The sequence below is a fragment of the Neomonachus schauinslandi genome, chromosome 13 (genome assembly GCF_002201575.2).
Source record: "Neomonachus schauinslandi chromosome 13, ASM220157v2, whole genome shotgun sequence".
In the NCBI taxonomy this organism is placed as follows: domain Eukaryota; kingdom Metazoa; phylum Chordata; class Mammalia; order Carnivora; family Phocidae; genus Neomonachus; species Neomonachus schauinslandi.
In genome coordinates, this window is record NC_058415.1 from 61,714,007 (window position 1) to 61,729,281 (window position 15,275).

At 50.3% G+C, this 15,275-nt stretch overlaps 1 protein-coding gene across 1 annotated transcript in view; it reads left to right on the top strand.

Moving 5' to 3' along the window:
* Window positions 1-14,757, top strand: part of COL15A1 (collagen type XV alpha 1 chain) — a 66,190-nt gene extending 51,433 nt beyond the window's left edge. Inside the window, 10 exon segments of the mRNA XM_021691625.2 lie at window positions 172-221; window positions 324-425; window positions 1,328-1,472; window positions 4,775-4,839; window positions 6,194-6,322; window positions 6,471-6,530; window positions 7,263-7,322; window positions 11,036-11,221; window positions 12,471-12,586; window positions 13,690-14,757. Of these exon segments, the coding sequence (XP_021547300.2) occupies window positions 172-221; window positions 324-425; window positions 1,328-1,472; window positions 4,775-4,839; window positions 6,194-6,322; window positions 6,471-6,530; window positions 7,263-7,322; window positions 11,036-11,221; window positions 12,471-12,586; window positions 13,690-13,903 (1,127 nt within the window). The 3' untranslated portion in view covers window positions 13,904-14,757.
* Window positions 14,758-15,275: the final 518 nt, after the last annotated feature.

Below are 15,275 nucleotides of genomic sequence, written 5' to 3' on the forward strand. Positions count from 1 at the left end.
TAAGCACGGAGCCCAATGCGAAGCTCAGTCTCACAACCCTGAGATCATGACCTGAGCTGAAATCAAGAGCCGGACACCCACCTGACTGAGCCCCCCGGGTGCCCCTGGAGACTTTTATTTTTGAATTTCTGAGGTTATAGTTGTGAATTTTACATAGCATTTCTTTTTCAGGCCCTCCGGTGGATCCAGCTTACCTGAGACATGTTCTGAACAGCTTGAAGGTGAGTTTTTCTCTACCAAACATTTGGCCTGTGTTTCTGAGCGCTTGGGCTTACATCATAGACTGCTTCATCTTCCTCTTACTGAATGTTCTCTGCTTGCAGGGGGAGAATGGAGACCGGGGGATCAAAGGGGAAAAAGGAGATTCTCACGGTGACTTCTCTGTGTCGGGGCCTCCAGGCCCACCAGGAAGTCCTGGCTTGGTTGTGAGTAGTGACTTCTCCTCGCCGTCTGCCTCAGTGAGTCACAGCCTTCCCTGAAGCCCCCCAGCGGGACTAAGCAGTTGGAGAGTCAAGGGTCTGTCACAGTACCATAAGCTGGAGGCAGGACTTGGGCATTGGCCTCTCTCCCTCGTATTTATTTACTGATGGGGAGGTTGGCTGAGGCCCACGGAGGAAAGGGAGCTGGCCGTGGCCGTACGCATTCAGGCAACTTCCAGGTCACTGACCACACCGCCTTACTCATGTCAGTGGTGGAAAATTCGCTCAACCCACGGAGTTACTGATGGTGAACATATGAGATAATGAAGGCAGAATGGAAGGTGAGGGAGATATTTTTAGAGGGGGCTATTTGATTCTTCTGAGATTTCATCAAAGGAGGAGCCCCTAGATAAGCTTGGTCTTCTTACGATGCCAGGTTTCTCCAGCTCACAAGAGAGAAATTCGGGTTATGCCTCCAATGAGATAAAGACCAGACCATGACCCTCCGGAACCCTAAGCAAACTCTGGTCCCAGAGCTCAGCGTGAGGGTGGACCCAGCAGAGCCAGGAGACCAGGGGTCCACTTCCACCTCTGCTGCGAATTGGCTCTGACACCGAACAAGCCCCATCCCCTCTCTGTGCCTGAGTTTCCTAATCTGTGAAATGCAAAGTCGGGGCCCCTCTGAGTCCAGGGCTCTCTGGAGTTGGACGCGTTGACATTGAGCATGATGACAGGGCAGCTGTTCTCTAGGTCTCATTCCACCCGAGCTGCGCTCGGCATGGAGGATGGCGATAGCCAGAGCTGGTAGTTACTGACTTTTTACAAACACCCTCCTACAGAGAAGGGCTGGGACCTCTAGAGATTGGTGCTGCGTTCTCTCTTCTGTTACTGTGCTCTTGCCTTGATAGGGCCAGAAAGGGGAGACTGTCGTCGGGCCCCAGGGACCCCCGGGGGCTCCCGGCCTGCCTGGGCCTCCTGGCTTTGGAAGACCTGGATCCCCTGGGCCACCAGGACCCCCAGGGCCACCAGGACCACCAGCGATCCTTGGAGCAGGTCAGTACCGTGAATGGTGGTCATTCATGCTGTCCCTGCTATTGTGCTCAGGGTCAGTCACCACATCCGAGTGGCATGTCCGGGCCACATTGTGTGACAGAGAGCTATTTCCTGGACAGAGCTTTCTTTCTTTTCTTTTTTTTTAAATTGATATATAATTTACGTGCCATAAAATTTACCCATTCAAAGGGTACAGTTCAGTGTTTTTTTAATATATTCACAAGGTCATGCAGCCATCTCCTCTCTCTAGTTCCAGAACATTTTCATCGTCCCCAAAAGATACCCTGCACCAATGAGCAGTCATTCTTTCCCTCCCCCAGCCCCCACCCCAGACCTGGGCATGCAGATATACTTTCTATCTCTCTGGCTTTGCCTACTCTGGACCTGTCATACCCATGGAATCACACCACATGTGGCCTTCTGTGTCTGGCTTCTTCCCCTCGGCGTAATGTGCTCCAGGCTCGTCCGTGTGGTAGTGTGCGTCAGCACTTCCGTGCTCGGCCGAGTACTGGCCCACAGTGTGTACACACTACGTTCTGTTGATGCGCTTGTCGGCTCACGGACATGGCAATGAGTTGTTCCCGCTCCTTGGCTATCGGGGACAGCGCTGCTATGAACAGTCGCGTACACGTTCTTGTGTGGACATATGTTTTCGAGTCTCCCGGATGTGTACTCCTAGGTGTGGCCTTGCCGGATGGCAGAGACTCGTGTTCACTCTGTTTCGCCTTTCGAGGACCTGCTAGCCTGCTTTCCAAAGTGGCTACCCCATTTTTGCGTCCCCTCCAGCAGCGCCGGCAGGCCCCGCTGTCTGCTTACTCTCACCCACCCTTGTTATTCTACCCGTTTTATTCCAGCCAGGCCCGTGCCCGTGAACTGATAGCTCGCCGTGGTGTTCATTCGCCTTACCCTAAAGTCTAATGATGTGGAACATCTTTTCATGGGTGGGTGGGAACTTCTTGGCTGCTTTGTCAACGCCTGGCCCTGAGGGGACCCGAGGACCAGCATTGATTCTAACCCTCTATAAAAATCTCCCTGACCATAGCTGCCTCACTCCCTCCAACAACAAATGGGTGAAGTAGAAGAAAATCTCCCTTTACTGAACATTTACCAAGCGCCAGGCACTCCGCTCGTTACTCTCCTCCATCATTTCATGGAATTCTCACAAAGCCCTTCAAGGAAGGTGTTAGCATCTCCATGTTAGAGATGAGGAAAGTGAGACCCACGGGATGTCTCCAAGGTCGCACGCCTAGTCAGGGGCACCGACGGGATGCGGACCCAGATCGGTGTCGCTCGAAGCCTGTGTTCTTTCTCCTCGGCCCACGGTGAAAAAGCAGCAATCATAGCATGAATGTGTCACTGTTGCTAGCATTGGCATGAGCCATGTGTAGAGGAAGGATACCCCGGGAAGGGAAGTGTCGGGGGCATCAGGGAGAACCTTACACAGGAGGTGACTTTGGGACTGGGCCTTTCACTTAGCCTGGGGCTTTTTTGGCTGCAAGTGATAGAAATGTAACTCAGACTAGCTTAAGCAGAAGGGAAATGTTTTGGATGTGAAGAAGGAGGTGAATCATTCTTTGTGGGATGGGCCGGCCTACAGCAGGGACCTTAGGCTCAGCCAGAACCAGGGACTCAGCCCCTGCGAGGATTCTCTGGCCATCTCCTGTCTCGGCTTCTCTCTATAGGCTAGCTTCATGTTTCTTCACCACAGACCACATCCCCTGCACGGTAGGAAATATGGTTACTGACAACTCAGACTTTCGACAGTCAGCTAGAAATCTTGGCCTTCTTTCTCGGTTTTAGTTTGAAAGGTCCCGGGGTGGAGAAGTCCTAGGGAAGAATTCTGACAAGCCTGGCATGGCCCAGAGGCCCAACCTTGGACCAGTCAGCTGTGGCCAGAAGGTGGGATCACATGAGAACAGGACAGTGCCTTCTGAATCCAAATGTTTGTAGAGGGGGAAGGGAAAGATCTCAAGAGAAAGAGAAAGTGAGGATCCTGGCCCCACAAAGAGAGAGGGTGCTGGGGAGTTAAAACCATAGGTGCCACCATAACCCTGGGGGATGAGCAGCAGTGGCAGGAGGAGGAAGGACATTACAGGATGCAGAGAATCTGTTGTTCATAGCAGCTCTACATGAGATGCTGCCCAGGGCTCCTCGCCCCACTGACTAAGGACTGCCTCTCACCTAATGCAGGGCCAGCCACAGCTTACAAAATGTTCTCCTATCAGTCAGCCCACTTAATCTTCACAGCGACCCTGGGAGGGAGAGGAAATGGCTATTACTGTAAAACTCATTTCATGGATGAAGACCCTGAGGCTCAGAGAGGTTAGGAGACTTGCTCAAGGTCACAAATACTAGTCGAGGCTCGGCTGGGGTCCAAATCCAAGTCCTCCGACCCTCTCTTCACCAGACATTCAGCATCTATGTAATGATTTTCAAGTCCTGTGTCAGAACTGTGGACTTAACTTGCACCTGAAAAATCTCAGAATGATTTTACTGGGACTTGCAAAAACATCCTGAAGTGCCAAGAGCTTTGCAGATTTTTAGGGGAGACAGGGTTTGGAGAGGTAGAAGGAGAGCACGGGCAGGTGCATTTTTCTAGGGAAGAGGGCATGGACTCTTCAAACACTGCAAACCTCTGGCTGGATGCTATGCAGTTTGTGCAAGGCACATCCCTAGTTTCCATCTTTTCTCTGTTCTCACCACAGCCTAGTGAAAAGGAAAAGCTGGTTTACATTTCCCAGGTGAAGAAGCAGGGGTTCAGGGCTTACTGTTTCCCTGAGATCGCACAGCTGAGAAACGACGGCTCAGGGGCCGCAGTCTGGGTCTCCCGGCCCCGAGGCCAAGGCTCCCGTAGCTGTTGCAAGGTAGTGCGCTACCTTGCCCCGCTTCTGCAGCCCAGCACCTTCTCTTTCTCTTTCTGAGCCTGCTTCCTCTGTTCAGCAGTTCCCTGCTTGTTTCTAGGCTGAGGTAACTTGCATGAGTCCGGACATTTTTGGAAACTCCACTCAGACTGACCTGTACAAACATCAGAAACAACAGGAATTCATTCACTTACAAAGCTGAGAAGTCCTAGTGTGGTTTCATCCAGGGCTACGGTCAAGAATCCTGGCTCTTTGCCAAACCTGTCACTGTGGCTGAGTCCCGGGCTGGGCCCAGAGCCCCCCAGGTACACTTTGCAAGGCGAAGTGCTCTGCGGCGCTCTGAACAGGGCTGTGAGTGCTCCCCTCGGTGACCAGCCGACACTGGAGCCGTTTTGCAGAGAGGGTGCCTTTTTGTAACTCCTCTTTTCTGCTTTGTCTTAGCTGTGGCCCTTCCAGGCCCACCCGGCCCTCCAGGACAGCCAGGGCTTCCCGGATCCAGAAATCTGGTCAGTGTTACTGTCAGTGTGCATTCCTCCTTCTGCTCTGGGTGGGTTTCCTTAGAACTTCAGCTATAAGTGTGTAGGGGCTGGCACAGCTTTTAGGTAAGAATTAGGCCCCTGTGGCCATAGAATTGGAACAATTCCACACACGGGGGGTATATATGATCTCTTTAGGTGACTTACCAAGTACAAAGATACAGAATACAAACTCAGTTATGACTTCGGTTCCACCCTTCTAATCCTTAATTGACTAAGCTGTCACAAGAACCAATTTGATTACATCCAAAACCATAGGCACCAGAGTATCAACAAGATCCCAGCAGGCCCCGTGCTGGTCAGATCTCCCCTGGGTCATTCCGCCTTCTCGCTCCTTCCCCGGGGTTATCTTCTGTACCTTTGTTACCCTGCACACCGTGGGTGCAGAGTGTAGCACTCTGAGATTATTACTATGCACAGGAAGAGGGACAAACACCTCACACGGATGTCAGGAGTCCTGGAAATGCTCTGGGATCTTGGCTGGATTTTAGTTGGAAAATGTGGCTGCCAAAGGAAAAAACCATCTAGCGGCTGACGGAATGTTGCTATCTCGCACCTTTGGGGGATGTCTAAGCCATTTCAATGCACAAAGTCATTATTTTCAAGGCTAGGTGAAAATTAACTTTTTATGATCTTTCTCAGTTGAGATGAAAAATAAAAGCTCTCTTGGCCAATATTTCTCAGAGGTGTGATGCTTTTCAGTAGATTTTGGTAGCTTTTGTGGCTGCTCTTGGATTTGCCAAGATGGATGGCTAATCTTTGGCCGTTTTCTAGACCGAGAAATTACAGACCCCCACTGCCTCTCATATGTATTTAATATTACAGCTACCCAGCTGGGCAAAAAAGATTCAAAACCTAAGCAGAATTGCTCACCGGCTTGCGTTTCTTATTCCAAATTAAAACAAACTCGAAACTCTTTAAGGACTAGCAGGAGTTAAACACATTTAACAACGTCACGGCCACCGAGTGGCTCACACAGATGCAAGTGGGAAAATGTACCCATGGTTTTGCTAATACCAAGACCCAAGAAAGACAACTCTGTGTACAGTTTCTAACTGTCTTTGTGCTCCTGGAATATCATCTTCCTGTTTTCGTTGATTTATTACAGTTCAGATTTGTGCTCCAAACCAATTGGTGTTTTTGTTTCCTCATAAAGAATGTCCTTTGGCTATGAATGAAGTTACATATGTCTCTAAGGCACAAAGAGCCTTTTCACTGGCTGTCAGGGGATGGCTCCCGTTTGAATTCGCGACGGCCGGTTTTTCAAATCGTGTCACCGCTCTAACGATAACGGCACTGTTGGGAATGGAAAATTTTCTGACAGGTTACGGCATTTAGCACCATGGATGACATGCTGCAGAAAGCACATTTGGTCATTGAAGGGACGTTCATCTACCTGAGGGACAGCACTGAGTTCTTCATTCGGGTCCGAGATGGTTGGAAGAAATTACAGGTTAATTTTGAGCTTCTTTTTAACAAACTGCCTCCAGATACCCTCTAAAAATAATAAACTGCCCCTGGAAATGCCATTTTTCCGGTTTTGAAAATAGGCTAACAATCTCTAGTGGATGTTTCATTTTCAATGTACTGTTTTCTTGAAGCTAGGAGAACTGATCCCCATTCCTGCCGACAGCCTGCCGCCCCCTGCGCTCTCCAGCAATGTGAGTAGTCGCCCTGCCTTACTTATCGCTCCTTTGCTCATCAGCATCCACAAAATCCCCCTTGGTGTCCAGAACCAAGCTCTCCAAACTCTGGCCAGCCAGCTCTGCATGGTTTAGGATTTGGCGGAAGGCCAGAAATTACCAAGTGCCAACAGAATGTTCTCACAGGAGAGCAGAGCAGGGACCGGACCCAGAGGCTAGAGACCTGCTATTTCCGTGTCGTAGCTGAATCCTCTTGGGCAATGGGCTTCCAGCCCTTCTAGGCCTCAGTTTATTCCCCTGTGAAATCAGGGTTGGCATACGCGATCTAGAAGAGCCCTTTACTTTTTGCACTCTGAGACTTCTTTGCCTGATAAGAACATTGGCAACTTCCGTTGTCCATTTTTTTGGCCCTACAGCAACCCTTTGAGGCAGGTCTTGCTATCCCCAGCCTGCCGTTCAGGAAACTGAGGCTCTGAGTTGCTGACTGCTCTGTGCAGTGGATGAGTTGGCACTAAGACACAGGTCTTCTGCTTCCTCGGTTCAGTGCTCTCTGTAAAAGATGGCAGAATATCCCCTCCCTTCCTGAGGGTCATGTCTTCATGGGGTGGGGGGCATGAAACTCCTGGCAGTTAAGAGTGGCCCAAAGACAATGACAGACTATGTAAAGTATCACACTTGCACCTCGGTGCGCTCTGAAGAACAGATTGGATGCTTATTCAGGACCGTTTGTTTTCCTCTTTTATGTAACAGCCACATCAGCCTCCACGTCCACTGATGCCGCTTTCAAGTGTCAGCTACGAGAGGCCTGCAGTAAGTGCGGTTCGTGCATTTTCCCTGCACATGCTGCGTGCGTGTCTAGTGTGTGCTTGCTGCGTGCTTGGAGCACGGGCCCTCCCCTCGAGGTGCATAGAGACTAGCAAGAGGGGCAAACAGGTAGTTACAACAGTTGGTAGGTCAGTGAGGCGAGGTGCACACAGGGTGCTGGGGGTACGAGGAACGTCAAAGAATTCTGCCTTCTTTAGAGGAGGGAGCCTCTAAACTAAGACCTAAAGGAAAGTTGAGAGCAGGAGAGAGCCAGGTGGGAGGGAGAGAGTGGGCATATTCAAGGCAGAGGGGATTTGGAACAGCGGGGGTCAAGGGGGAGTGCCGGGCATTCGTGTAAGTGTAATGGCAGGTACTTCAGCCTGGCTGAAGAGGCAGGTTTTAAGGCAGAGAAGGGAGAAGTTTAGTCTACAGAGGACAAGGGCTTGTCATCAAGGGCCTGTAAGCCAAGCTAGGGGCTTTGACCTGTTGCAGCAGATAATGGGGAGCTACTGAAGGGTCTTAAACAAGGAAAGGGTCTCTAAGGTTGTCATTTCAGAAATTACCTTGGTTACAGTGTACAAATGGATCGGCAGGGACAGGCCCGGGGCCCAAAGACAGTTAGGTGGCTGTTGTAGTCTTTAAACCAGGATCACAGCAGTGAACATGCAGAAAAGTAAGATTGGAGAGAAAATAAAAAGGCGGAAGTGACAGATTTGGTCCCTGGTATGGTTATGGGGCCGTGAGGATGAGGGAGATCAGGAATGATGCCCAAGTTTCTGCTTGGATAATTGAGTGGTGCTGGTTTCCCTCCCAAGGATCATTTTGTTGCCAGAATGAAAACTCTGACTCTTTTCCTTTACTAGCTTAAGTGAAGATCTTGTTCAGATAATTGCAGGAACCTCCTGACACTCAACGGCAGGAAGTACAACTGGGCCTGTGGGCCTCCTGTCCCTGCTGTTAGCCTGCTCCCATACAGAGCAGGTTCTGCAAGGCCTTTTCTTCCTGCCTCCTCTCCACCCCCATCCAACACACAGACATAGGTCACCTCCACAAAGCTTGCATGCCATGTTGAGTTGCCGTGGCGCTGATCATGGCCTCAACTCCAGGTGATCTTACAGCTGCAGAGCCCGGTACCGCCTGACTCAGTTCAGGGTCTGGGAGAGGTTGTCTACATAGGTCATCTTGGCCTCATTGCCCACTCCTCGCCAAATCAAAACCAAGAGAATGAGATTGAATGGCCTAAGGCCACTCTTCTGAGCAAGTGTTGTGGGGGCATTTTCAAAGAACAGGGCCTGGGCTCGCACCGAAATGTGTTTCCTGTGGTGTTGCCACTCATCAGGCAGGACCTCATCGGGGCACCAGTGGGTCTGAGGTCCCCGTAGGATATGTGAGTGGAGGCCGCCCAGAGGGAGTCGGATCGGGGGGCCTGGTCTGGAGATAAAGACCTGGCAGGCTTCCTCCGAGCCATGGCAAGGGTGAGAGGGGTGGTGGGATTCCCAAAAGAGTGTCTGCACATTGAGCAGACATTGGAGTGTGAGGAGCAAAAGCAAAAAGGAACCGATGGAAGAACCATGGGGACAAAGGGAAGCCATAGCCCCCAAGAGGAAGAAAGAATGCCAAACAAGGTAGAAGCCAGCAGCGTCAGGTGCTGCCAAGAGGTCCGTCAAATGAACAAAACGGTGTCCTCCAAATTTAGAAGGCAGAGAAGAGCGTATCTCAGGCATGGGGGGATGCCAGCGAGATTCCAGTTGCTTGAGGAATAAATGGGAGGTGAGATAAGGAAAGAGAGAAGCGTGTGGAGGTAACCCTTCCAAAAGCTCAGCCATGAAGGGGAGAAATTAGGGCAGCAGCTGAAGGATTTTTTAAATAGTATTTTATAAATTCTAAAGTCATACATATTTTGTAGAAAATTTGGACAGTAAATAAAAAGAATGGAGAAGGAAACAGCAAATCCCCGATAACTTTACCAAAACTACACCCATCCCCCAGATCAACCTTTTAACACTTGATTGTTGAAACAGTATTGTCTTCATAAAAACGATAGCATATTTGTTATTAAAAATGTCCCAGCCCTTAGAGAAATACAGACACGAGGGCACAGAAGCCCCCAGTCTCGCCATTTGGAAACAACCATCATTCCAGACAGTTCTTTATGTTTCTTTGTAAAAAAGGAGAGGTGGAGATGTGTAGGATTGGAGGCATGGCAGGGAAGCTCTGCACGTACCTCTGTACCTTCCCTAGGTGTCCCCTGCTATGGGCACGCCATCTTCTGCTGACCACCCTTGGGTCTAGCCAGCAGAAGCGTGCTGGTTGGAGGGTGATGAGACCATGGGGCCTCATCCCTGGGGTGCTGGTCTGCAGATCCGTGGGGGGGGGAGGAAGACAGAGCTCGTGTGGGGCTGGAAGTCTGGTGGCCTGAAAGCGGTCATGGTGAGTGAGCAGGATGCTGCCGCCCCCTCCCCATCCTCGGGCTGCTGCTGGGGGCGCTGCAGGGGAAGCCTTGTCTCAGGTGGGGGCAGGGGGTGTGCTTGACCTGGACCTCTATCTAGTGTGGCGATACAGGCTGAACCAGGGATGAATAAACAGGAAGAAATTGGGAGGTGTGGCATGCGTGGAGTCTCTTCTCTTCAAAATGGGGAAGGAAAGGGGTGGCGAAACAGAGAAGAATGCCCCGAGAAGTGCAGGGACTGCATGGGGCGGTCTGAATGTTGTGGTTCACAGTGTGCTGTGCCCACCTGGCCGGACCCTTGATGAGCCAGAGAATGCCAATATGGCAACCCTTGGTGTCGGGCCATGTAGGAGCTTGGTGCTGGGGATGTTCAGACCGGAGAGGCAGCGCAGGAATGGAGAGAGAAGCACTGACCACCTCTTGCCTCGCCCCGCAGGGCTCATTTCATGTCTTTTGGTTTAAGATATTTTGAAATATTTTTCTTTTCTGGAGACTTGGGCCCAGGGTCTGCACCAGCCCTCCCTAGCTCTCTGATGGTGAGATCAAAGTCACTCCTGAGGTGACAACGAGGAGGGAGAGGGCTACTCCTGGGCACATGTACTCTAGAGGGCACAGCACGAAGGCCAGGAGAGAGGGAAGGGTTTAGGGAGAGAAAGTGTGAGAGAAAACAGACTATGGAAGGACTTTTATTTTGGCTACTGCCTAAGGTGGCAGGAATGTGAGGCTCGTGTTATGGTGTGACCCCTCCTTCCTAAAAGGGTCTACCCAGCAGTCTTAGCAAGAAATGTCATAACCTTCTCCTTTCAGTGCCTTTCCCTCTGGTCCCTCATGATCAGCCCCAAGCCTACTCAGGAGGTAGAGGAGAGGGCAAGGCCAGATTGCTTGCTGGAGCTCTGGGATCCAGTACCAAAGCCGGCTTAAAACCCTCTTGGAAGCTGAACGAGGGCAGACCCAGGAGTCTCCATCAAATGGCCTGCACGCTGGATTCAGATCTCTGAAGTGCTTTATTTTGTTTTGTCTTCTCCCAAACGGAAGACACTGCCACCGTGTAGAGCGGTTCAGAGAGCCGAAGCCGGCTGCTTGGGCTCCGAGCTCTCCTGCCCCGGAGACGGTCAGGCCGGGGCTGGAACGCCACCCTCAGGAAGAGGCTCAGTGAGACCACCTGTAGCGCCTTCCGTCCCAGGGAGTCCAGGGCCGTACTAGCAGCCTGAGATGGGCATGCGGGTTGGAGTTTGCTTCTAACTCTTTTAACTCTCACTTACTTTTTTAGCTGCACTTGGTTGCTCTGAACACACCGTTCTCCGGGGACCTTCGAGCTGATTTGCGGTGCTTCCAGCAGGCCGGGGCTGCGGGGCTGTTGTCTACCTACCGGGCCTTCTTATCCTCCCATCTGCAAGACCTCTCCACGGTTGTGAGGAAAGCAGAGAGATACAGCCTTCCAATAGTGAACCTCAAGGTAAACATAAATATTCTCCCCATTGTCTCCTGGAGGCCCTGGGCTCCACAGGGACCATAGGAGCTGCCACTCCCTGACATCATCAGAAGTGTGCTGGTTCCAGACCCCGCCTGTCCCTGTTTGGCTCTGTGCCTGGGTGGGTCAGTTGAACCTCTCTGTGCCTCAGTTTCCTGACATTTACCATGGTTGGATGGTACAACTGTTGGAGCAGACAAGTACAAAGAACTTTATACCCATTGTCTTGATAGACGCTTCCAATAAAAGAGGGAGTTACTTTTTCCTCAGATTGTCAGATGTGGAAACTGAGGCACAGAGGGAGAAAGGAGTTTGCCGGAAGTCACTAGAAACCAGAAGTCAAGTCCTTGACACCCAGTCTGGGGCTCCCAGTTCCACCCGAGGCTGCTCTCTGTAGGGCGTGGGCTGGACAGCACCAGAGAAGAACTGGTGAGCACTGGTCCCAGACCAGAGCCACATTGTCCTGCCCCCTACTTTGGTCCTCTCGGCACACCTAAGCTGCCCGAGCCTGGCAGATAATTCTCTGTCCCCTTTCGCTGGTGAGGCAGGGCCTTGTATGACCCCCTGTTCCACCATGGAAATAGCCGGCTCCTTCAAGGCCACAGAGGGACAGCTCTCTTTCTGCTCACACACATCCTAGACTGTGATGTCTCACTGTATCTCACAGGTACTTCGAGACCCTTAAGTCCCTGTGACCCCCATGCTCCAATTTGGTACCCCCGGACCCCACACCTGGCCCTTTCTGTCTCTTTCCCTGAGGTTCTGTTCTGCCACATTCGCCCACTCAGATGACCGGTATTCTAGGAATACAAATAACTGAAGGAAACTGGGCTCCTTCAGGAAAAGGAGTGAGAGAGTCATCTCTGTATCACCTACAGTGCAGATTGGACAAGCCCTGGCACAAATGTGAAGTTTGGCGTATATATATGTAGAAAATTTTTAAAGGCAAAAATTAATAAAGACCTAAAACACAGTTTTGATGGGGAGGAGCCTTTATACACCTATAATAAGAGAAAGTACCTCAAGAAATAAAGAATAAAACCAAAAGCGTTCAAGGATGGATTGTAAAATCAAACCACAGACATTTCCTGAGTTCCTGCTCTGTCCAGGCTCTGGGATTGGGGCTGGTGGCTTTGGCATGGGGTGGCCTCTCGGCCTTGAGGAATGAATAAATAGCTAGTCCACTAGAAGGCCCATAGCACAGTGACTCCATGTGCCATTTCTGTCTCCACAGGGCCAAGTACTTTTCAACAACTGGGACTCAATTTTTTCTGGCCACGGAGGTCAGTTCAATACACATGTTCCAATATACTCCTTTGATGGCCGAGACGTGATGACGGATCCTTCCTGGTAAGTATATGGTGTGATAGACAGTTTTAGGGGACATTCTAACAGTGGGGTGCCTTTACCGGCTGCCCCTCGGGGCTGTCGCTGGCACAGAGCCTCAACGAGGCAGCTGAGAGCCGTGGACAGAGCCCCCGGCCTTGCAGCCAGGAGACCCGAGGCCAGTGCCTTAATAAGGGACCTTTCGGATTTCCTCCGCTCTCTGAGCCTCGGCTGCCTCCCTGTGAAATGGGCAAGATCATCCTGTCTGTACCACAGGATTGCTGTGAGCCTAAAACGGTAAGTGTGCAAATGTCTAACAGGCTGCAGGCACTCAGCAAGTGGTAAGGAACGCTGTTCTTAGGGACCCTTTAACCCTGTGCTGTGAGCTGGGCTCTAATTCTTTGGAAACAGTGTGTGCTATTAAGATTAGGACAACTTGGTTGGGGCGCCAGGGTGGCTCAGTTGGTTGAGTGTCTGACTCTTGATCTCGCCTCAGGTCTTGATCTCAGGGTCATGAGTTCAAACCCCTCATTGAAAAAGAAAAGATTAGAACAACTTGGCAAAGCTTTCCTCAGTGTCTACCCCATGCCAGGCCCGATGCCCACCTGGAAGGCATAGTAATAAGCTACATGACCCCAAACCTTTACAAGGCTCACAGTCTACAGGGGAGGACAATCACCAACTAGCTACAGTTCTAGACGGAACACTGTAATTGTAAAATGGAGTAACAGATACTACGATGGGAGCATAGAGGAAAAATTTATCCTTATTTGGGGCTGACAGTCAAGAAAGCAGCCTGTAAGAGGAGGCATTTAATGGACTTTCAAAGACCAGAAGGAATCCCTGGTCTGAAAATGAGAGAAGCCACTCCAGACTAAGGGACCTTGTGAGCAAAGGTTCAGATTCACAAAAGCAGAGAGTATGGTCTGAGAGCAGGTACGAGCTTGGTGGGGTTGGAGGACAGGGAGTTCAGCTAGTTGGAAAGAGTGACGCTCCCAGTGGTGGGGTCAGACCATGAAGGGCTCAAGAGTTGGACTTGATTCATAACTTATGCCAATTTGTTCTTCGATGAGGTACACCACAAAGAAGTGACATATCAAAAGTAATGTGCCGCAATTCCTTTGCAGGCCCCAGAAGGTCATTTGGCACGGCTCCAGCCCCCATGGAGTGCGTCTTGTGGATAACTACTGTGAAGCGTGGCGAACGGCTGACATGGCAGTCACGGGACTGGCCTCCCCACTGAGCACAGGGAAGATTCTCGACCAGAAAACATATAGCTGTGCTAATAGGCTCATTGTTCTGTGTATCGAAAATAGTTTCATGACAGATGCCAGGAAGTAATGACCTTCCAATGATTCGTAAGCGTTTTCCAGTTTTTCTTATGTGAAGAGTTGACACTGAAATCTAAAAGGTTTAAATGTTGTAAATACTAGTTTTTTATTACACATTCGTCACAACAGCAACCAAAGAAAACATACCTCAATACACTCCAAACTGAAGACATAAAGGACTCAGATCAAAAATAAAATCTGATCCATCTGTTGGTGCTAGATTCTGCAGGAGACCCCATGCAGTGTGAACACATCCCAACACGGTTAAGAGCGAGTTGAAAACAAAGGCCTTGGCATTCTGCCCCCCTGCATCCTTCAGAAAGTAATTTCCTCCTTTAACCGGTGTTGCTGAGTGTAAGATGTCCTTCATGTTTTCTCACGAAGTCAGTGTGTAGACATGTTACCCTTTCTAAGTTATGTGCCGACTGAACGCTTTATTCTTCATGCTTTCATAATATACAGCCGTCCTTGGCTGTTCATACAGAGAGACAGAACTGCTCAAATGATCCCATTTGTATTTTCTGATATTACCAGCCTTTAATGTTTATTTCCTAAAATATTATTGCCATCGTGCTTTAGGCGTTTTATATTTTTACACAATCATATTTTAGTATGGCACCAGTTTATATAACTCTGACTTGCTGGAAAAGTTTAAACTCCAAATGATCTGAAACTAGAAGAGAAATAGCGCAAAATAACTACCTTTCCCTTGGTGGCCCTTCCCCCCCCCCCCCCCCCCCCCCCCCGATTTTATGACCTCCACGGGGCAACTCTCGGATTACAACTGCCGTTGAACCAACAGGTTCATGAGGATGAATTTTTCTGAGGCGCATATATCTTCGTGCTGTATACTTTGATTTTTTTTCCACGTAAGTGAACATAAAAACAGCTTTTCCAGGCACTTTCTTCTGTTTGACTCTTTGCCCTAAGTTCCTTTATTCTCCACTGCTGATGTGGAAGTGGCCCCGGGGCGGGTTTGCTCACCCTGTCACTGCTACACAGCCCTCAGGAGATGATCAGAGAACAGGAGGATTTCCCGGCATGCTCCTGCGCGCCTGCCTGTTGTCTCCCCCTTGGTGGGGGCAGCGCGGGGTGGGCAGAAGAACCGGGGCAGGGTAAACGCGGTGAACCGTGACTGCCGCAACGCATGACCTTGGGCAAGCCTGCCTTGTTCTTTCAAGGGGGTTGGAATAAAAAAACCCTAATATCAGCTCCCAGCTATTAAACATCAGCCTTATTATAAGGCCCATTTACCTTTCTTAATAACCCTGTAACGTAGGTATTTTTAGCTCCACTTTACAAATGAAAGAAAAAAAAAAGTTGAGGTTCAGGATGTCACTTGTTCCAGGTCGCCTAGCTGGTGAGTGGTGGGGCTACTTTCA